At 47.3% G+C, this 22,996-nt stretch overlaps 1 protein-coding gene across 2 annotated transcripts; it reads left to right on the forward strand.

The window, feature by feature from the left end:
* The first annotated feature begins 175 nt into the window (after positions 1-175).
* Positions 176-19,144, forward strand: PPP1R10 (protein phosphatase 1 regulatory subunit 10). 2 transcript variants are annotated; one of them, XM_080664748.1, is made up of 21 exons: positions 176-198; positions 418-940; positions 6,722-6,839; positions 7,531-7,617; positions 7,738-7,873; positions 8,302-8,353; positions 12,633-12,710; positions 12,854-13,027; positions 13,440-13,545; positions 13,635-13,747; positions 14,862-14,962; positions 15,399-15,543; positions 15,620-15,778; positions 15,878-16,124; positions 16,255-16,318; positions 16,430-16,624; positions 16,752-16,827; positions 17,032-17,145; positions 17,301-17,567; positions 17,610-17,870; positions 18,121-19,144. In XM_080664748.1, exons 3-21 carry the CDS (start codon positions 6,733-6,735, stop codon positions 18,228-18,230), a joined length of 2,592 nt encoding a protein of 863 aa, XP_080520874.1. In that variant the 5' UTR covers positions 176-198; positions 418-940; positions 6,722-6,732; the 3' UTR covers positions 18,231-19,144. The 2 variants fall into 2 exon arrangements, with proteins under 2 accessions (XP_080520874.1, XP_080520873.1); XM_080664747.1 differs by having other exon boundaries at positions 17,301-17,870.
* Positions 19,145-22,996: the final 3,852 nt, after the last annotated feature.

The following is a 22,996-nucleotide window of genomic DNA, read 5'->3' on the forward strand; positions in this document are numbered from 1 at the left end:
AGTGGGATGAGCGAAGGTGAAGGAAGGATAGCCAATCAGCTAGCGCGTTGTCTTTCGGGTTAACCAATGAATTTACGCCTCGCGCACAATGTCTCGCGACAAGGGAAACGCACTAACACATTTGGGCGCATTGGGTGGTGTCCGGGTATAAAAGGCTCCGCCCGCCCTGGCGGCCGCCATTCTGGGGTTCGTTTAGAGGTAAGTTCTTGTGGCTTGTCGGTTGGGGGTTAAAGTTTTACTGAGAGCGTTGGCCTGGGAAACGGATTTGGCATGGATTTATTTAAGAGTCACGGCTTATATAGACTTCCGGACTGAACATGGAGTTGTTTGAGACAGCAAAAGCGGTCGTCTGGGGTGTGTTTAAAAAGCAACCCGTACTGATGACATCTTTCTCCCCTTGTGTTCTTTCTATCCCAGGTTTGAATTTTCTCGGAGAAAGACAGGCCGGCCACCAGGAAAAAAGAAACAAGCCGCATCAACATCTAAGCCCTTGAAAGGATCCTGAGCGGGGGGAAAGGGAAAACAGCAGCCACCAGCCCAACCACTTGTGTCTTCTGCCCTTTCCCACCATCTTTGCCCACCCCACCAGCCCACGCTGCTTGGGACTTGAAATCTGTGGCCGAAGGACCATCACCACATAACTTCAAAAATAATCAACCACCCTCCCTTCCCAAACCCACCCAAGTCCACTTATCCAGCGTTTATTTATTTTTTTTAAATCAACTCAGAACTTTTTTACGACCCCCCCTCCCTAAATGGAGTTGGGTGGGGGGGGGATGAATGCTGAGTTGGCCTTTGTTTTTTTTAAGAGACTTTTTGATCCAATGAGTCCCCCCAAATAGAGTTTTGGGTTCTGGTTGGTGGTTTTATTTTTTTTCTCCAAAATTTTAACCCCCTTCCCCCTGAGCCCGAGGTGCTGACGTCGCAAAAAAATTGGATAGTAAGTGTCGAATTTTGAAAAACGAGCCTTGCAACAAGAAATCAACGTTTCCCTTGGTGAAACCAAAAATAATGAGAGGAAGAAATGAGACCATAGAACAAAATAGCGAACTGGAGGAAGGACCGAGCCGGTCACTTAATTTCCACTAAAAGGGGCCTTTGGTTCTAAGTCTTGTTCTCTCTACCACCTACCTCTGCTCTGCCCTGCCCTGCTGCAGGCAAGGAGCGTGGAGGGAGGCCAGCAAGTGAGGATTTGATGGTTAACCCTTCGTAATCCAGCCAATTTCCAGACTGCCAAAGCGCTAAATTTGCTTTTTATAAGGAGGATGGTTACCTTCCTCACTTTAGCAGCAGTCTTCAAAAGGGTTAATGAGCTCACATACAAAAGATGGTGGGTCTTGTGGCTCCGGAGACCCACCACTTTGTGTGTGAGACAAACAGGGCGCCTTTCAATTTGCCAGATTAATAAGCAATCTGTACATAAAGATTGCAGGGTAAGGAGATGGGCACAGAAATATCAGCTGGCTATGACTTAAGATTGTTAAATCCTCTCAATTTAATGTAATATGCTTGGGGTATATTTGTGGTTAAAATAGGTGGCAATCTAGAAATAAAGATTGCAAGACACTTAATTCAGGACAAAATATAATCTTAGTGCCAGTACATACAAGATAGTTAAAAGTAAATGTCTTGTAATTGTTGGAGATTGCATAAGTTATTTAAAAGCAAAAGGTTAACATTTTAACTTGATACTTTTTGGTGGGAATAGAGGGTGGAAAGGTTGGGAAATGTAATTCAGGAGTATAACTTTTAAAGCCATTTAGTGCACTTGAATGCTAGCATTTTAGAAGATTTGTGTCGTTAAAGGATTTTTTTTTCCTTCCCTGCTTCAATATGGCGACTTGTCCTTTTGTCTTCCAAGCAGAGTTGCAGGTTGTCTCCCATTTTTGTCCTATTTCAACCCTATTTGTTGAGAGGGGTGTCCAAGTTCCCTCGCTTCCTTTTGTTTGGAGGATGGGGGTGGTCGATGGTAGGTTGAACCTCAATTGCAAGTTCAATTCTTCCCGCATAAAATTGTTAATATTTTAATTGCTTTTACTTTCACAACGCTCTTACTCAAAATAGGTCAGAGACTTAAGGATTGGGGACTGGGATAGAATTATTGTTATTTTTTTAACCCCCCCCCTCCCCAGAAAGTGTTTTTTTAATAATGTAACTACCGGCAGAGCTGGAGTAGCCTTTTAAATTTTCTCCACTACAAGATGGCGTCCCTGCCTCTTTGTTTTTCTCCCCGTTTGCAATCCAGAGCCTAGGGCCGCCCTAGAAACTTGGTCAGGGGGAGGAGCATCCTTGAAAGGTGATGTAATCGGCTTGCTTCCTCTGCACCCTCTTGAAACCCCACCCCTGAGCACATGCCTTCTGGACTCCCAGTGCACGTAGCCAGGAAAAGACCTTTAGAATATTTTAAAGCCTTTATTTGAAAAGGGAAAAAAGCTCACAGAAATTAGGTCTTCAAGCTGTTCATTTTCTTGGGCAGCTCTAGTTTAACGATGACAGCTTGATGCTTTTCACCTTTTACTCATCACAACTGCTTGGAAGTATTCCCCACCTAAGTTGCCAGGGGTGGAAAAATTTAGAAGACTGGAAGCCTTTGGGGGAGTGTGTGTGTTTGTGAGGGGGGGGATACTGGAGGCAGACAAGGGCTTGTGAAAGTAACGAGACAAATGGGGCCTAATGACATGTCATTTCTGCTCAGCAACCCGTCCTTGGGCCTCCTGCGATGGGTTGCTTTGTATAATGAGAATCTGGGGGAGAGTGGGTATTTTAGGAATTTCTTCTCTTATTCCCACTCCGTTTGGGGCTGTTCAGTGCTGTATCAGGTTCTCCAGTTGCTTAGCTCCTGTACATTGGTACTGGGATAAGAAGTGAATCTTAGGAAAGGAGGCGGCAGTTGTAAACTCAAGGCAGGGGGAGTCAAGCTACGGTTTCTGGTAAGCAAAACCTTTCTGGTATTACATTTCACAGCCTCGTTTCTTTTATCCCAAAAGCCATCTTTTTTGAATTTCTAAAGTCCTACATTGAATCATGGTTCTAGGCAGAACTGGAAAGTGATTTTGTACAACTGCCATGTGACTTGGGTGAGAAACTTCAGGGCTAATTTTCTACTGGGTGTGAATTCTCAAATTATTAAACTTCTGGATTGGATGGGAGGGACATGTCTATTGACCACAAGTTTTGTTTTGTTTTTTATCTTTTAAGCAGTTTACCATATGCCTCTGCAGCATATCTTCCTTGGGAGCTGAACATTTGCCCACTGGGGTTCCTGATCTCTAGTGAGCAGGAGATTAATAAAATCTTCATTAACATGGGAGATGGGAAACAAAGCCTTCTAGGGAGCCAAATCCTTCCAGAGCACCCGATCCTTGTAGATTGTGGCCAGAGTTCTATTCTGGAATCCTTTCCTGTGGGGATGGGGTAGGGGTGGTGGTTTTATGAATAAGCTTTTGGTCAGCTCATGTACCAGGTTTTCAAAATGAATGAGGGACAGGGGCTTACTACTTAGGAAAAAGGTACAGCCTTGGGAATCGCCAGAGACGTAATTCAGTCCACTATTGAGTCATGCTGTAATGCCTCAAACACCAAAGAAAGGAAGGGGAATGTAAGGGATTAAGTACAAAGTATTTTCATTTCCAGAAATGCTCAAGCCTCTAAGTTAAGGTAAAGGCCTTCCTCCTTTGCTAGAAAGAGTATTGTGATTGTTTTTAAAAGGACTTGTATAGAATTTTTGTCCTGAACCAATCAAGTTCTGTTTTATTGGTGATGGGAATGGCATAACTTTAGCCAAGCTAAATACTTTTCACCCCATGTAATGTAATAACCCGCAAGTATACTTCATTTTGGAGGCAGGAGTTGGTGTCACTTCTGGACTTTTAAACTGTATCTCTGGTAAGACAGTAGAAATCTCCCCAGTGCTTGTATCAGTGTGGCGGTCTCTGCCTGCAGCATCCTCCATGAGGAAAGCCCCACAGAGGACCTGGTGGAGATGGGCCAGGGCTTGCCCCCCCCACACACACTTTTTTGTACTGCCTTCAAGGAAATTAAAGTATATCCTGCGCTGGATGATTTCTGGTTCCAGAAATCTTACTCAAGCTTCCATTGCAGTCTCCATATGACTAGGTAATGTTATGGCACTTGGTCACGGCTTCTCCCCTGACCAGCTCATTGCCTTTTCTGCTGGAGGCCTGTGCCAAGAATGTAGGCTCTTTATTCCTTTCCACTTGAATACCTTGGACTTCTTTCAAATTGTACTGACTTCAAAAGAGGGAAATTGGGTTGTCAGACACTTAGGATCTTTAATATTAAATGAGTGAAAGCTAATCTTCCTGTAGGAAAGTTATGAGAAATCTCACCTTTTAATCAGAAAATTGGTGCTTGTGATAGAAAATTTAGTTTATTGTATTTCCAAAATATAATAGAGGAAAACAATGGAAAAGTGAATACTTAACATGTCCTCTGCTTTATCTCCTAGCTTCTCTTGACTATTACTGCTTTTTATGAATGGTAATGGGAAAATTCCTGGGTCCCATTCCCAACAGAAGGCACTAGACAGAATTTAGTGCTGTACTAATTGATCTCTTTCGTCTCCCGCCCTCTTACGTGAAGGATCATTTTAGCTCAGGTGATGATTTTTTTATAGTTCTTGAAGGAAGTAGGGTAGCAGGCCTATTGGCTTAACTGATAGTTGAATATGTAAAAGGGAATTCTATTCTGGAATCAATTGAACAATGGTGAGGTATATTCAACTCTGGGTTTGACTCAAGTGGGGTCAGCTGTATTCAGGGAGGATTGGTTTGAAGTGATGTTAGTTTAATTGAAGGTTTTTTGTCAAATTGTATTTATCTTGGTTGCTGGTAATAAGTTATTTAGGTTTGTTCATTGCTTTTTCAGTCTCCAATAGATGGGAAATCTGTTTTATATTTCCCTTTATTTTATCTCTATATCTTTATAGAGCATATATCTTATAGTATATTACTACATGGGAAAAATTCCTTTATCCCTGTGTTTGTCTCTATAAGAATCACCATAGTTCAGTGGATTTGGCCTGCGCACTTCTAATCTTACCTGGTAAGCTACTTCAATGTTTTTTTTCTTCTGACTTCAGGTTCTACTGTCCTTGTAGAGGGCAGGGTGGCAGTCACAGCACAATTAACCCAGATTTGCTCCCCTCAGCATTTACCTCCCTCCTCTCTTCAGCCTTTTCTTACCTAGGTTGTTAGGACCTATGCATTTCAAAAATTCTATACAAGTCCTTTTAAAAACAATCACAATACTCTTTCTAGCAAACGAGGAAGGCCTTTACCTTAACTGCCTTTTCTTACCTAGGTTATTAGGACCTATGCATTTCAAAATTTACTGGCCTTTTTGTTGGAAGGACTTAAAGGTTAAGATTGTTGTGTTTGTTTTTTGTCTGCGAACTAATTATAAGTCTGCGAATTACATTATAAGAAAACTTATCTTTCTGCACAAAATATAGTTAGCTTTGTAAAACCTTGATTTTCCCACACTTATGCTGGGATCTTGTCTGTTAACTGCACTAGAAGCACTGCGCATGAGATGGGTTTCTCCTTGCCGTCTTCCTACCCGCGTGTTAACTTGATTTCCCAAATGCAGATATTACTGAGGTGGCTTTCTTTTTTTGTTCTCAGAGGTGTTTTGAGGCTTTGTGGATAAAAATACCAATCAGAACCATATTGAGTCTCAACTTCCTCTCTGGAACTTGGTTTCTAGCCTAGAAATTGCTTCACAATTCTCTGTCCCATATCAGCAGTTTAACTTTAACTCCTTTTTTATCCTGGTCTAAACTAGCTACTTAAAATGTAATGGCATTTTCCCAGCTTCTACCTTTATTCTTTTTGGCTCCATTGTTTTTAATTTCAGGCCTTTCTTAGAGATCTTGAATAATGATATGATTTTGAAGTGGTTGGGAATAGGGGGTCAGATTTGCATCTTTGTGTTTGAAACCACAAACCTTGCTCTTGGAACCAATAAAAACTTGTGCAGTGTTTGGTTAACGAGTGACATTCTATTTAAGGCTTAGGAGGACCTGCTTGATTTCCTTTGCATCCATTTGTCTCCATTTCTGGGAGCTACCCACACCTCCCCTGAGGAAAGGTTCTGTTTTCAAGCTTTGTTTCTCCTCTGTCACCTATCACTTTAGCCGAGATAGTCGACTGGTGCAAGCAGCACATATTCTGCCACTTGTGGGCTAAGATAAAAAAGAATCGACTACTCTTAGCATACATTTAGCCCGACACCCAAGATTGGCCCAGTTATTACCAAGTCACAGTTTTGTTTTGTTTTCAAACCAGATTTACCAGCAATGAAGGAGAGCCAGGACTTAATAAGCAAAAAATACCTCTGAGAATTGAGCATTTTGTTAGAAGAATGTGAATGTTAACTCGATACTATCTAATGGAGTTCAGCTGTCCTAGGAAGGCTGTACCTGGGAGGGGAGAGAAGGGTGTGCTGCCCCACTCCTGCGACTGAATTGTCTTCCCTTTAGTCAGTAGCCATGCTTAACTTGCCAGGGCTGTTTGCTCAGTGCTGGCAATGGTCTCTGTTTATTTTTCTTATCTTGAAAAGGGTGAGTGTAGTTGAACATAAATTGGATAATTAGTCACTATGTTTTGTCAAATGTATAAATGGAATTTATTAGAGGGCACACTGGTACTGTCCTTGCCCCCCGTTTATTCTGTTGGTTTGTTTTGTCCTCTCATCTTAGAAACTTGGATCATGGGTTCGGGTCCCATAGACCCCAAAGAGCTTCTCAAGGGCCTGGACAGCTTCCTTAACCGAGATGGGGAAGTCAAGAGTGTGGACGGGATTTCCAAGATCTTCAGGTGAGTCTATCCTTTTTCCATTTGTTGCGGGTGGAGAATATTGTGTGTTGTAATTAAGGCAGACAGGCTAGGTGTTCTGGAGAGGAAAGGGAAAGTCAGTGGGATAGGATTGAAATCCAGTAATTTTAGAATAAGTGATAGGAAAAGGTGATCCCTTGGTTCCTGGCTATAATGGAATTAGATATTTGGATATCCACAGTCACAAGGGAGTCACCCTTTGGAAGGAAGGAAACAGGGAGCCAGGTGATGGAATTCTTGGTTCTGTTTTGGGTTGGTCATGTTTCACATCTCTGAACTGTCATTTCCTTCAGGAATCCTTAAGTTTCCCAGGGGGAGCAAATGGCTAAGCCCATCCTGAACAGGCCACTAAAGGCTGGTTGTTGAGGGTTGGGATGCTTTACTTGCGAGCATAATCATACGTGGCCTGTGTGTTAGGGGAGCAGCAATGGTCATCCCTTGCCCCCCCGCCAGATCAGAGATTCAGTGTCTTCCAAGTTCTCTTCCATCCTCCCGTGGGTTTTCATTTCACTGTGGATCCATCCCATCCTCCTAGAAGCCATGTGACTTTCCCACTGTAGCAAAGTCCCAAGTGATCAGGGATGTGCAAGTGCTCTCACAGGCTAGAGGCTCTGCTGTGGGAAGAAGAGGCACTCTGTGGCTGCTCGGTTCCTAACCTGCCCCTCTCCTACAGCCTGATGAAGGAGGCACGGAAGATGGTGAGTCGGTGCACTTACTTGAACATTCTCCTGCAGACCCAGTCATCAGAAATATTGGTCAAGTAAGTGGGGATCTGGGTGACTGCGATGGGGTTCCTGGGTTGGTGGGGAACGAGGAGTGTGGGATGTGGTCCTTCCAAAATCCAGGAAGGGCATCAGATTCTCCTCCTACCTGCCTACAGGTTTATTGATGTTGGTGGCTACAAGCTTCTTAACAATTGGTTGACATATTCAAAGACAACCAACAACATTCCCCTGTTGCAGCAAATTCTGTTGACCTTACAGCACCTACCACTCACTGTGGACCATCTCAAGCAGGTACCTTCCGTCTTTCCTACCTCAGTGCCTCTTCTTTGGTTGAGCCTGACAGATGAGAAACTTACACTGACTCTGAGGAGGCTGTGATCCTTGGGCCTGTGAGGTGAAATGGTAGGAAAAGTAGGAAATTGGAATCAGAAGACTTGGTTCAAATTTATCTCCTTCAATAGGTGTGTGTCCTTGGGGCACTCCATATTTCTGAGCCTCAGTCTTTTTCATCTATAAAATGGGAATAATTGTATCTACCTAACTGGATTATTTTAAGGATTAGATAAAACTATGCCCACAAAGGTTTTTAAATTAGACTATCTCCACATAGTCCCTGATAAGGGACTGTGAGGAGACTGTGAGTGAGTTTGGGGCTTGTTAGCTCTGAGTGGCCTTACTGTCCTGGCATTTATCTTTCTTCTGTCCCCTGTCTCCCATAGAACAACACAGCCAAACTGGTGAAGCAACTGAGCAAATCAAGTGAGGATGAAGGTAGGAGCCAGTCCTTCCTCTGTCTGGGCCTTCCTCCATTACTTACACTTAATTCCCTACGTGTCTGTCCCCATCCTTGGACTGTACCTTCCTTCCTCACTCTTTGTACTTCCTGTTGCTTTTCTCTTTCTTTTGAAAATTTAGTTCCTCTAACCTGTCCCTGTCCCCTGTCTCCTGGTCTCAATTTTGAATGGGATTTGTTCATTTCTCTACTATTGAGGGTAAGATAAGGTACCATGCTTTAACCAGAGCTGATTTTTTTTAAAATCTTTATTTTATTTTAGAGACAGAGAAAAATATTGTTCTGTTGTTCCACTTATTTATGCATTCATTGGATGCTTCTTGTCTGTGAACAATATTTTTCTCTGTCTCTAAAATAAAATAAAGATTAAAAAAAAAAAAATGCCCTCACTAGGGATAGAACCAGCAACCTTGGTGTACCAGGATGATGCTCTAACCAATTGAGCTACCCGGCCAGGGCTAGAAGCTGATTCTTAAGAACTCTTGGTGCAACCTGGCCAGATAGTTCAGGGTGGGGGGCAATCAGGGGCGGGGGCAGGGCCGGCCAGGGGGAGGGGCCGCGGGGCAGTTGGCTGGCTGGCCCCGCTCCCTGGTCGAACTCCCGGTTGAGGGGGCAAATTGCATATTAGCCTTTTATTATATAGGAGGATATGTACACTTCAGGCAGGTCAGGGATACAGACAATAGCGTGTTGAAGGCTGGGAGTGGGGCAGGGGCTGGGTAGAGATTGCCCTGACAGAAATTGAACCATGACCTCCTGGTTCATAGGTCAATGGTCAACCATGGAGCCATGCCGGCGGGGCTCTCTTCTTTTAAAAATAAGTTTTGCCGAAACCGGTTTGGCTCAGTGGATAGAGCGTCGGCCTGCGGACTGAAGGGTCCCGGGTTCAATTCCGGTCAAGGGCATGTACCTTAGTTGCGGACACATCCCCAGTGGGAGGTTTGCAGGAGGCAGCTGATCAATGTTTCTCTCTCATCGATGTTTCTAGCTCTCTATCCCTCTCCCTTCCTCTCTGTAAAAAATATCAATAAAAATATATTTTAAAAAAATAAAAAAATGTTTTTATTAACTAGAGTGAGAGAAGAAGGGAGAGAGTGATAAATATTGATCAGTTGCCTATTGCACACGCCCTACTAGGGATCTAGCCCATAGCACAGGCATGTACTCTGACTCATAATCGAGCTGGTGACCTTTTGACGCTCAACCAACTGACCCAGACTGGCCAGGGCCCCTACATTTCAGTTCTTTTAGTTGTATTAATTTCCAGTTTTTAGGTCCTTTTAGATACAAAGCACTTCAATATCTTTGTGACATCTCAGAGTATCCTATATAATAAAAGGCTAATATGCAAATTGACCGAACGGCAGAACAACCGGTCACTGTGATGCACACTGACCATCTGGGAGCAGACGCTCAATGCAGGAGCTGCCCTCTGGTGATCAGTGCACTCCCACAGGGGGAGCACCGCTCAGCCAGAAGCCCTGAGCCGGGCTTCTGGCTGGTGAGCGCAGTGACAGTGGTGGGAGCCTCTCCTACCTCCATGGCAGTGTTAAGGATGTCCGACTGCCGGCTTAGGACCTAAGCCAGCAGTCAGACATCCCCTGAGGGATCCCGGACTGTGAGAGGGTGCAGGCTGGGCTGAGGATTCCCCCCCACCCCCCCCCCGCCAATCCCCCCGAGTGCACAAATTTCGTGCACCAGGCCTCTAGTCTGTAATAATAATTTATAGCATAATATATATCCCAGAAAGCCCATTAGGTCATTGCACATCTGTTGTTCCTTCTCTGTCAGATATATTGTCCCTGTTTTCTGGCTGGCTCAATTTTTCTGCCTTCTTTGAATATAGATTTAATTATTATTCTTATACTTCCTTTGGATGCAGAAATTTGTACTTATCGACTATAGTGAAGTCTCACTGGACCATACTATCAATTGCTCTGAAAAGGTTTTAGGGTTTTCCTGCATTGGGGATACATTGGGATTCATCTTGCCTTAGGTACAGAAATTGCCAGTTTGTGACTATTTTGAAAAGTTAGGTTTTAATGTTAATATGACAATCTCATTATTATATGAGTCTGAAAGTGGAAATGTTGTCAGGAAGAGAGATGCCATAGATAAGAGATGTTATTTGCTGAGTACAAAAAGAGCAACAAACAAATTCTATTCTTTAAAATTCTCTGACCTCTTTTTTCTTTAAATAAACCGCAACCCTAAATTGGTCTGTTTTTCAGCTCTTTTTTCATCCTTGACATACTTAATTGATTTTCTAAAAAGATTGCCTAGCAAGTCTTTTGTAAGATGAATCTAAGTTAGCTTCCTTTGCATTAAGTTCACCTTTAGGACAACACAGAATAATGCTGTTCATTTTAGAAGCTAGTAGCCCTTCAGATACTTAAACTCTGCTATCTTTCTCCTGATTTTAGTTTCTGTTTTTTTCTAATTAATCCTCACTTGAGGATATTTTTTTCATTGATTTCTTTTTTTAGAGAGAGAGTGGAAGGGGGGGTAGGACAGAGAAATATTGATGTGAGAGAGAGACATCAATTGGTTGCCTCCTACACACTCCCTAACCAGGGCCGGGGATCGAGCCTGCAACTGAGGTATGTGCCCTTGACTGGAATCGAACCTGCAACCCTTCAGTCCAAGGGCCAACCCTTTATCCACTGTGTCGAACTGCTAGGGCTACTTTCTCTTTTAACAGAAAGGGAAGAGCATAGATATTTGGTTCATTCTGCCACTTTCTAATTTTGTGACTAATCTCTATGCTTCTATGTGATGTGAGTCGATGTTATGATCTCACATCAGTATTTCTCTCTTCTCCCTTCCTCTCTGTAATCAATAATATTTTAAAAAGTAACAATGGCCCTAACCAGTTTGGCTCAGTGGATGGAGCGTCGGCTTGCGGACTGAGGGGTCCCAGGTTCGGTTTTGGTCAAGGGCATGTACCTTGGTTGTGGGCACATCCCCAGTAGGAGGTGTGCAGGAGGCAGCTGATCAATGTTTCTCTCTCATCGATGTTCCTAACTCTCTATCCCTATCCCTTCCTCTCTGTAAAAAAGCAATAGACAGTTCTCAGGGGGAAAGGGGTGTGGGGAGTTCATGAAGAGACTGGACAAAAATCATACACCTATGGATGAGGACAGTGTGGGGGAGGTAAGGGCAGAAGGTGGGGTGGGAATGGGGTGGAGGGGAGCTATGGGGGGAAAAAGGAGAAACAATTGTAATAATCTGAATAAAGATTTATTTAAAAAAAAAAACTCTTTAGTGAACTGGAATTTAAAAAAAAAAAAAGAGTAACAATGTATTAAGGGGGAGAGAGATAGAAACATCAATAATGAGAATCATTGGTTGGCTTCCTCCTGCACACCCCCTTCTTGGAGATTGAGCCTGCAACGCAGTCATGTGACCTGCACTGAGCCACACCAGTCAGGCAATACACCATTCTTTAAAAAAAGTTTTTCAGGTTGTAACAATTACAGGAGATATATAGGGGTGGGTAAAAGTAGGTTTATAAATAATGCAATAATCTACACTAATAAAAGAGAAAGATGCAAATTGACTATCACTTCGCTACACCCACCAGCCAATCAGGAGTGAGTATGCAAATTAACCCAACAAAGATGGCGGCAGCCACAGAGCTGGAGCCAGCAGGAGGCTTGGGTTGCCCCCAGTGATGGAGGAAGCCAAGCTTCCTGCCCGCCCAGGCCGGCCCTGGCCTCCACTCAAGGCTACAAAGTTTCAATTATAGAAGATAAATAAATCCCAGATACCTGCTTCCAGCTGGCCCTGGCCTCCACTCAAGAAGGCGCTGAAAAAAAAAAGAAAAAGAAAAAAAAGGAGGGGCTGCGAGCTTGGGTCACCAGGGGTGTGGCCAGCCTGCAAACAGCCATCAGCTCCTCACCCAGGCTGGCCACACCCCCATGACCCGATTCCTGTAAACGGGCAGTCAAAAATATCCCTCGAGGGGTCCCAGATTGGAGAGGGTGCAGGCTGGGCTGAGGGACACACACACACACACACCCCCCACCCCGTGCACGAATTTCGTGCACCAGGCCTCTAATAAGTAAATAATAATAAAGAATAAACTGTTTCAAGGAGTCACAACTGTAAACCTACTTTTGCCCACCCTGTATATATGAAGCAGTGATGTAGTTTTTATAACGTGTTCTGTAATAAATGTTCAAACATCTCTATTTTCTGTTATTGGACAGATAACATTTTAAGTTATTTAGGCATTTCCTCTTTCTGTCCCCTCAGAGCTCCGGAAGTTGGCCTCCGTCCTCGTCAGCGACTGGATGGCTGTCATCCGCTCCCAGAGCAGTGCCCAGCCTGCTGGTGAGCTCCCAGGTCCTTTGTCCCCGTATTGATTTATCTCCCATGGGATGTGGCCTCCAGTGTCTTCAGCCTGCTTCACCACTACCAGCAGTCTTTCTCTTTATCTCAATAAAATCTTTTTCTACTTTGTATTTCCACAACAGAGAAAGATAAGAAAAAGCGAAAAGAAGAGGGAAAGGGTCGAGCCACCCTCCCTGAGCGACCTTTAACTGAGGTGAAGGCTGAGCCCCGGGCTGAGGAAGCCCCAGAGAAGAAGAAGGAGAAGCCTAAGTCTCTTCGAACCACAGCACCCAGTCACGCCAAGTTCCGCTCCACTGGTGAGGCTGCTGGCAGGCCCCTGGGTCTGTGGGCATGTGCACACCCAGGGCCTTATGGTGGAATTGCTGGATTATGATATGCAAAAAGAGGAAGACTAGTGGGCAAAGCTCAGGATTATACAAGGCTAGATGAACCGAGGGGAAAAGTCAAGAAGGTGGCCCTGGCCAGTGTGGCTCGGTTGGATATTGTCCTGTGTACCAAAAGGTCACTGGTTTGATTCCCGGTCAGGGCACATGCCCAGGTTGTGGGCTGGATCCCCAGTAGGGAACATGATCAATGTTTTGCTCTCACGTTGATGTTTCTCTCTTCCTCTCCCTTCCTCTCTCTCTAAAAATCAATTAAAAATCTTTAACAACAACAAAGTCAAGAGGGTGGGTGTGAATTCAACCCCACCCACTGTCTCTTCCCCAGGGTTAGAGCTAGAGACCCCATCTTTGGTGCCTGTGAAGAAGAACGCCAGTGCAGTGATGGTTTCTGACAAATACAACCTTAAGCCCATTCCTCTCAAGCGTCAGAGGTAGGGACTCTGTGCTGAACTTCTGAGTGGGCTGGGTCTGAGGGCACAAGAAAGAAGGGCAGTGTTTTTGACAGTTCCTCTTCTAACAGCTCAGCAGCTGCCCCAGGAGACACTGCACCCCATGCAGAGAAGAAGTACAAGCCACTCAACACAACACCCAATGCTACCAAAGAGATCAAAGTGAAGATCATCCCGCCACAGCGTGAGTCAGAATGTATTGAATTTGGGAGCAGACTCTTCATGGAATGTATGGGGGGTGGTTCCTTCTCTTTAATGTTTTCCTCCATTTTCCTTTGATTTCTTTGTGTCCTTTAATTTTTGCACCTCTGAAGCTTGTTTCATAAGGTTACTTAGGAATGACCTGAGAGATGAGGTGGGAGGTGTGCTCTTCACTGACTGGTTAGAGGCACTCCCAGCTGACAGGGTGATCTGTCATGTCCTCAGGGCTGGCTTTGTCTGGTGCCTGAACTCTAGTTCATATCCAAAACCACGGCTTGCCTGCCTTTAATCCTATATAAGAAATATGTAATATGCAAATTGACCGTCACCCCAGCACACAAGATGGCCGCCCCCATGTGGACACAAGATGGCCAGCAGGGGAGGGCAGTTGCGGGGCAACAAGGCTGGCAAGGGAGGCCAGTTAGGGGCGACCAGGCTGGCAAGGGAGGGAAGTTAGGGGTGACCAGGCTAGCAGGGGAGGGCAGTGGGGGGTGACCAGGCCTGCAGGGGGGGGCAGTTGGAGGCAATTGGGCCAGCAGGGGTGCAGTTAGGCGTTGATCAGGCTGGCAGGGTAGTTGTTAGGGGCAATCAGACAGGCAGGCAAGCAGTTGGGAGCCAGGTGGGATTGGGCCTAAACGGGTAGTCGGACATCCCTCAAAGGGTCCAAGATTGGAGAGGGTGCAGGCTGGGCTGAGGGACAAACCCCCCCTCCCCCCCACCAGGGCCTCTAGTAGGAAGATAACAACCTGGCTGGCATGGCTCAGTGGTTGAGCGTCAACCTATGAAACAGGAGGTCACGGTTCAATTCCCAGTTTGGGGCATGCAGGATGCAGCTGATCAGTGATTCTCTCTCATCATTGATGTTTCTATCTCTCTTTCTCTTCCTCTCTGAAATGACTAATAAAGACATATATTTTAAAAAATGGAGAATAATATCAGGAATTTCCTGTCCATATGCTCCCTGGCCACCTTGAGCTTACTGTGTCCCAGGTTGAGGCAGGGTCTGCACTGACCCATTTTTCTGCCCAGACTGGTTCTATAGGAATAGGATTATAAAGGAGGTGTGATGGTTCCATTTATGCTTCTTCCTTTTGTAGCTATGGAGGGCCTTGGCTTCCTGGATGCACTCAACTCAGCCCCTGTCCCAGGCATCAAAATTAAGAAGAAGAAGAAAGTGTTGTCGCCTACAGCTGCCAAGGTGTGGGCCCTGGGTGGTAGGTGTGGCAGTGTGTAAAGGTAAAGTCAAAGGAAGGGCCCAGAGCCCTGGCCAGTGTGGCTCAGTTGGTAGTCCCATTCACCCAGTGGTGGCTGGTTTGATTCCTGGTCAGGGAATATGCCTTTGTTGTGGGTTCAGTCCCCAGTAGGGGGTGTGCAGGAGGCAGCTGATTGATGTTTCTCTTTAAAATCAATAAAAACATTAAAAAAAAAAAAAAAAAGAAGGGCCCAGCAGCTCGGAGTTGAGGAGGGCAAGAGGAGTTTGTCTCCAATGCAGACTGGTGACAGTGGGCAGTGTTTGACATGGATCCTCGTTTATATGAACTGTTGAGGGATCCTGCCCCGGACCCTGCACTAACTGCCTTGCCTTGACCTTGGTTTTTCTGTCAGCTTATTAACTTCTTTTCCTTTCACAATAGCCAAGCCCATTTGAAGGGAAAACAAGCACAGAGCCAAGCACAGCCAAACCTTCTTCCCCAGAGCCAGCACCTCCTGAGGCTATGGACACAGACCGTCCAGGGACCCCAGTGCCCCCTGTGGAGGTCCCAGAGCTCCTGGATGCAGGTCAGTCCAGAGGCTGGGCCAGGCTGGGGGTTTCCCAAGGGGAAGGGCTTGCGTCTGAAACTTCTCCTGCTTACAGCCTCTTTGGAGCCAGGAGCTCTGGATGCAAAACCAGTGGAGAGTCCTGGCGATCCCAGCCAGCTGACGCGGAAAGGCAGGAAGAGGAAGACGGTGACGTGGCCTGAGGAGGGCAAGCTGAGGGAATACTTCTATTTTGAACTGGATGAAACTGAACGAGGTTAGAAGTCGAGGTTTCTATCTAATAGGCGGGTACAGAGCGTTTAAAACGAGCTGGTTGTGCTTACTTGTCCTCTTGCTTTTTCCTCCTTGCCAACAGTAAATGTGAATAAGATCAAGGACTTTGGCGAGGCTGCTAAGCGAGAGATACTGTCAGACAGACATGCATTTGAGACAGCCCGGCGTCTGAGCCATGACAACATGGAGGAGAAGGTGCCGTGGGTGTGCCCCCGGCCCCTGGTTCTGCCCTCACCTCTTGTCGCCCCTGGAAGCAACAGCCAGGAACGGTACATCCAGGCTGAGCGGGAGAAAGGAATCCTTCAGGAGCTCTTCCTGAACAAGGAAAGGTGAGCAGAATGGGGTGCCTGCCCTGGGTTGATTACGTAGAGGGTGGAGGTTAGGAAGACATTCGAGGGACTGGATCAATAATTTGACCAGCGTTCTTTTTTTGCCCTCCCCCCTCCGCATTTGTGCCAGCCCTCACGAGCCAGACCCTGAACCCTACGAGCCTGTCCCCCCCAAGCTCATCCCCTTGGACGAGGTGAGTGTGAGGTGACGACAGGGCTCAGGGCTGTCATGGATGCTAATGCAGCTCTCGTGCGTGACTCCCCTTCATTCTGTGGTTGTCCTCACTGCTCTGCTCTGCTTTCAGGAATGTTCCATGGATGAGACTCCATATGTTGAGACCCTGGAGCCTGGGGAGGCCGGTGGCTCACCTGATGGGGCAGGTGGCTCCAAGTTGCCTCCTGTTCTGGCCAATCTTATGGGAAGCATGGGTGCTGGAAAGAGCCCCCAGGGTCCTGGAGGAGGAGGCATCAATGTCCAGGAGATCCTCACCTCCATCATGGTATGAGCCTCGTCCTCGGTTCTGCTTTGTCGGCCCCGCCCCTCCCCTTACCCCAGTCCCCCTCCTCTTCCTGCATCCCTCCTCTGGGCTCTCCCTTTCTCTGCTGATGAGGACTGTTGCTCTCTAGGGTAGCCCAAATAGTCACCCCTCAGAGGAACTGCTGAAGCAACCAGACTACTCAGAAAAGATCAAGCAGATGCTGGGTAAGGTCAAGGCCAGCCAGGGCTGGGCTGCATGCGGTTGGGGAAGCAGGGGTATTGCCAGACAGTGGCCAGACATGGGGGTGGGATGGAGATTAAACTCTGCCAGCTGGGTCTTCAAGGACCCGTGGGGCACACTTAAGCGAGAAGGATATCACTCTTCTAGAAGCCTCTTGCTGACTATTTGACTCTTTTTTTCATTAACAGTACCACATGGACTCTTAGGCCCCGGCCCAATGGCCAATGGTTTCCCACAAGGAGGCCCTGGGGTCCCCAAGGGAATGCAGCACTTCCCCCCTGGCCCTGGGGGACCTATGCCAGGTAGGCAGTGACTGGGGTGTTGGAATAATGGGCTTATCTGCTAACCTGTGGTCTGGTAATAGTGTAGGATTGACCAAAAGGAAGTGGGGAGGTGGTTTAGGGTGAGAGAGAGCCGACTCTTGAGTGTAACATTGTCTCCCTTTTTTTCCTAACAGGTCCCCATGGAGGCCCTGGGGGGCCAGTGGGTCCACGTCTCCTGGGTCCACCCCCCCCTCCCCGGGGTGGTGATCCCTTCTGGGATGGCCCTGCTGACCCCATGCGGGGTGGCCCGATGCGGGGCGGGCCTGGGCCTGGACCTGGACCTGGACCATACCATAGAGGTCGTGGTGGTCGAGGGGGCAATGAACCTCCTCCCCCTCCTCCTCCATTTCGAGGGGCCAGAGGAGGTCGCTCTGGAGGAGGACCCCCAAACGGACGAGGGGGCCCTGGTGGGGGCATGGGTGGAGGACACCGTCCCCACGAAGGCCCTGGTGGGGGCATGGGCAGTGGCAGTGGCCATCGTCCTCATGAAGGTCCTGGTGGGAGCATGGGTGGAAATGGTGGACATCGCCCCCATGAAGGGCCTGGACATGGGGGACCCCATGGCCACCGGCCTCATGATGTCCCTGGTCACCGAGGCCATGATCATCGAGGACCACCTCCTCATGAGCACCGTGGCCATAATGGCCCTGGCCACGGAGGAGGGGGCCACCGAGGGCACGATGGAGGCCACAGCCATGGAGGAGGTGAGGACGATCCCTGCCCCTAATATGGCATTTATTGTACCCCACCCCCAGACTGGGAGTGTCTCTACATGGGGGTGCTAGGCTGAACCTGAAGCTGCCTGTCCCAGCATGTGTGGCGGTTCCTACCTTAGCCCTTCCCCCACACCCCAGGCTCTCTCTGAAAGACAGTTCTCCGGCTTCATGGCCGTGGAGGTGGTGAGGGTGGTGGTGACCTAGCATCTCCTCCCTAACCATCCACCCTCTTTTTCAGACATGTCCAACCGCCCCGTTTGCCGACACTTTATGATGAAGGGCAACTGCCGCTATGAGGACAGCTGTGCCTTCTACCACCCGGGGGTCAACGGGCCCCCCCTGCCCTAAGGACCCCGCCTGCCCCCCACACTGTTATGGCTTCTGTGAGGCCCGTTTGTCCCTTCCCCAGCTGAGGAGGAGCCAGCCTCCTCAGTCCCCACTGCTCTGTCCTGGGGTTTCTGATCACTGGTGCGCCCCATGTACACGCTCCTCCAGGCAGGAGGACTAGACCCGCTCTGCCCTCCCTGCGAAGAGGAGGCTCGGAAACTCAGCTGGCTTCACTTTCTGAGGAGACTTGCCCTGGAACCCAAGCTCCTTTCCAGTGTTACCGCTGATGCCCGAGGGCACCTAACCTGTGCCAGTCCTCCCCGTGCACGGAGCTCTGATGTGGGATCAGCTGCCCTCCCAAACCATCCCAGCCAAGACCACCATTCCTTGGGGTGGGGAGATGGTAAAAGGGGTTATCAGATATCCCACTACAGTGAGAGGGCTCCCACTGCACACTGGCTGGACACATCCTGAGCCCTTCTCAACGAGGTCAGACTAAGCAGCCTTCTGTGAACGCTGCGGCTGCATCGCGGCCGGCTGGTGGCGGTCTACCCTGCACACAGCTCATGCTGGAAGCAGGCACTTCAGGGAGACCAGCTGTGCATGAACTGAAGCCCAGCACGCCAGGCCTGACAGTCACACTACATGCACCGCCTTGGGAGTTAGCACGCTTCCTGTCCCCACCTGGAACCTTGGAGTGAGGCCACCTCTGAGTCCCCATTGGGCACCATCCTGGGTGCATTCAACAACACTGGCCCTTACGCAGCCCTCTTTCTTTCACCCGTCTTGTATCAGTTGTTTTCTATGAAAACAGTGGATTGATTGGGTTTTGTGCAAGGTCTTGGGTTAGAGGCACGATGGATTTGAGGATGAGTATTTTTTCTTTTGGTTTTGTATATTTTGTACATTAATAATAAACAGTGGAGAGAGAAGCAGCTTATTTAACCCCTGGTGTGTTTGGACTCCTTAAAAACAAAACCCAGCCAATTACCAGCTGTTTTAGGTGCATGAATACAAACCTTCGTGGAGTCTGTTTTTCAGACCTGAGTGGAGCTAGTAAGTTCTACCTTCAAGTCACAGTTGATGTGAGAATGCTGACGTGACGCCCTCTGCACAGGAGAGCCTAGGACCGGCATCCTTGGAGAAGGCCGTGCGGCCCAGACAGCCTTTGGTGGGCTGCCAGCTGTGGAGTGCTGGGGGAAGGAGTTCAGAGGACCGGAGGAGGAGCAGGAGTGGCTGCAGGAGAAATCCATGAGCATTGTTTTGAAAACAATTCCAGGGGAGAAGGGAAAGTGTAGACTGCTCTTCGCAAAGAGTGACTGCGGAGCTGGAGAAAATGACCTGCTAGTGGACAGGGAGATCTCAGACCCAGCTTACTCATTGAGGGGAGGTGTGAAATCGAGGGCCTATTAGCCTTGGGCAAACTACGGCCTGCGGGCCGGATCCGGCTGTTCTATCCAGTTCTCTTGCTCTCCCCTCCGCTCCTTTACTTTGAATTTATATTAGTTCACACAAACACTCCATCCATGCTTTTGTTCCGGCCCTCCGGTCCAGTTTAAGAACCCATTGTGGCCCTCGAGTCAAAAAGTTTGCCCACCCCTGGCTAGGTGATGGAATAAGATTCCTGGGAACACAGGAGGTTTTGGAGACTAGAACACAGAGTGATAAAATTAACTTTGAGTAAGAAGTTACTTAAATCTGCTATTCTTTTTTTAAAATATATATTTTTATTGATTTTAGAGAGAAACATCGATGACAGAGACCTTGATTGGCTGCCGCCTACATTCCCCCCTACTGGGGAACGAGCCCACAGCCCAGGCATGTGCCCTGACCAACCGGGAAGTGAACCGTGACCTATGAACTCCTTAACCCACTTAACCACGCTGGCCGGGCTAAATCTGCTACTCTTAGAACTAGAAATTAGGGGAATATTACATTTTGGGAAGAGAGAAGAGTGGTTTTCAATCTTTCAGTGTTCACCAGAATGTCTGAAGGGCCTGTTAAAAGACAGATTGGAGCCCTGGCTTAGTTGATTACCATCCCATGGATTCCCAGTCAGGGCATATACCTAGGTTGTGGGTTCAATCCCCAGTCAGGATGCATGGGGACAGTCAATCGATGTTTCTCTCCTCTCTAAAATAAATTTTTAAAAACATGAAAAATAAAGGTGGAGGGGGCAGCAAATTTTCCGATTCAGTAGATCTAGGATCCCGAAATTTTGTGTTTCTGACAAGCTCCCTGGTGTTGCTGATCTGGAAAATGAAGTCACTGCCCTACAAGTTTCTTGGCTGTTATTTTCAAGATTGGCCATCTTCACAGGCCTCGTTTACATCTAGCGAGGCCAGCGGTGCCTTTTTTCCCTCCCTTTGTCCAGTCTCAGGAGTGACGCTCAGGCAGTCAGCCTACTGTTGCTCTGTGCACTCAGGAGAGGGCCTGGGAGGAGGACTTAATCTAAAGGTGAAATACCAACGAGATACACGCTCAAATGAAAAAGCAAAGAGCATGTCAATCTATGGGGCCCACTTTAACTTGAGTTTCTTTTCTCTGGCTCCATCGAGTGCCTGCTTCTCACCTCCTTTCGTCTCCTGCAATAGGCCTTTAAAGAGCTTCAAGTTTTTCCATTGTTATTTAAAGATGAGTCCGTCATTTTCCTTTCAAATTCTCCACAAAATTTTTTCCTGCCCTGGCCAGTGTTAGCCCACACAACCGCAGGGTTGTGGGTTCGATTTCCAGTTAAGGGCACATACTTGGGTTGCAGGTTCGATCCCCGGGCCTTGTCAGGGTGAGTGTGGGAAGTAACCAGTGGATGTGTCTCTTTCACATCAATGTTTATCTCTCCACCCCCGCTTCCCTTTCACACTTTCTAAAAATCAATTGAAAAAATATACTCGGGTGAGGATTAACAAAAATATAATGGGGGCAGGGAGAGAGGCTGAACGCTCATCCATTTCACCAAACCCATGGACCCATCAAGCCCTGCAGGCACTTCTCTCCCCTTTAGGTTTTTTTCTTCCTTTCTGCTTCCACTCCCACCCCACAAATCCTATTCAACTTCTGATGTCTCTCAACCCTTCCATCTCCAATTCTGAGTCGTCAGCATTACATTTCTCCTATTTCTGTTCTGGGAAATCAAATGTTGAAAAATTACAGAATCCAACCTGACTGGGTAACTCAGGGTCTTGTCCCCATACATCAGGGTTGAGGGTTCTATTTCTGGGGACACATACAAGAAGCAACCAATGAATGCATAAACAAATGGAACAACAAAATGTTTCTCCCTTTCTTAAAAAAAATTACAAAATCCTACTACCTCAGCCCAGTACAATTAAGTACTAACTCAATGTATTTGCTGCTGCTTGGCAAACTCCCTAACATTTTTTTTTAATCCTTACCTGGGGATATTTTTCCACTGATATTTAGAGAGTGAAAGAGAAATATCGATGTGAGAGAAACATGGATTGGTTGCCTCCTGCATGCACTCCAACCAGGGCCCTGGCTGGGGAGAAGCCTGCAACTGAGGTACGTGCCCTTGACTGGAATCCAACCTGGGACCCTTCAGCCCACAGGCTGATGTTCTATACACTGAGCCAAACTGGCTAGGGCACTCCCTAACTCTTCTTGATTCTCTGACACCAAAACTCATGAGGTGAGCCCCGTTTCCCATTTTCTTAGAGGAAGAATAGCCTACATTTTCTTTTTCTTTTTTAATACATTTTATTGATATTTCACAGAGAGGAAGGGAGAGGGATAGAGAGCTAGAAACATCGATGAGAGAGAAACATCGATCAGCTGCCTCCTGCACACCTCCCACTGAGGATGTGCCCGCAACCAAGGTACAGGCCCTTGACCGGAATCGAACCCGGGACCTTTCAGTCCGCAGGCTGACGCTCTATCCACTGAGCCAAACCGGTTTCGGCTAGCCTACATTTTCTAAGAGGAAGAATATCTCCTTCCAAGGCACTATCTCACTTCTGGCCTCTCCTCTCCTATCTGTCCCCGCCCCCCTCCCCAACCTCCACACACACACACTGTTCCTCAACGCAGTAGCCAGGGCAGCCCTGTAAAGATGAAACCAGATCAATTGGCACCCTGTGCAAGCACTACCAGTGGCTTCCATTGTTCCTAGGACCACATTCCCACTCACTGGCAAGGCTCCTAAGGCTCCGAGCGTGTGTCTTGGCCCAGCTCACACTCTAAGTTCAAGCCATGTCCTCTGACTATATCAAGTTCTTTCCAGCTTTCATATGTATATATTGATTTCAGAGAAGAAGGGAGAGGGAGAGATAGAAACATCAACAATGGCCCTAACCGGTTTGGCTCAGTGGCTAGATTCTGGTCAAGAGAATGTACCTTGGTTGCAGGCGTAGCTGATTGAATTTTCTCTCTCAATGATATTTCTAACTCTATGTCTTTCCCTTCCTCCCTGTAAAATCAATAAAAAATATATATATTTTTAAAAGAAGCATCAACTATGAAAGAGAATCCTGCATACCCCCACCAGGTTTCAAACTGCAACCTGGGCATGTGCCCTGACCAGGAATTGAACTGGCAACCTTTTGGTGCACGGGATGACACCCAACCAACTGAGCCACACTAGCCAGGGCTCCAGCTTGTTCTTCATTTGTTACTTCTTTATGAATGCATCAGAGTGACACTGGTTAGTAACATCATACAGGTTCCAGGTGCTACACACTCTGGTGCCTCCCTGAAGGCTCTTCTCCCCCACTCCTCTGGTTCGCTCCTTCACCTCCTCCAGCCCTGGCTTCCATCTTCCTTCCTCTGAGGTC

The sequence above is a fragment of the Plecotus auritus genome (assembly GCF_963455305.1).
Source record: "Plecotus auritus genome assembly, chromosome: 4".
In the NCBI taxonomy this organism is placed as follows: domain Eukaryota; kingdom Metazoa; phylum Chordata; class Mammalia; order Chiroptera; family Vespertilionidae; genus Plecotus; species Plecotus auritus.

Bases quoted from the DNA above. Each gene is read 5' to 3' on its own strand.
- PPP1R10 (XM_080664747.1), top strand. From the start codon at position 6,733: ATGGGTTCGGGTCCCATAGACCCCAAAGAGCTTCTCAAGGGCCTGGAC. The intron at 7,618-7,737 runs GTAAGTGGGGAT...ACCTGCCTACAG, and splicing joins TCATCAGAAATATTGGTCAA to GTTTATTGATGTTGGTGGCT. The intron at 15,544-15,619 runs GTCAGTCCAGAG...TCCTGCTTACAG, and splicing joins CCCAGAGCTCCTGGATGCAG to CCTCTTTGGAGCCAGGAGCT.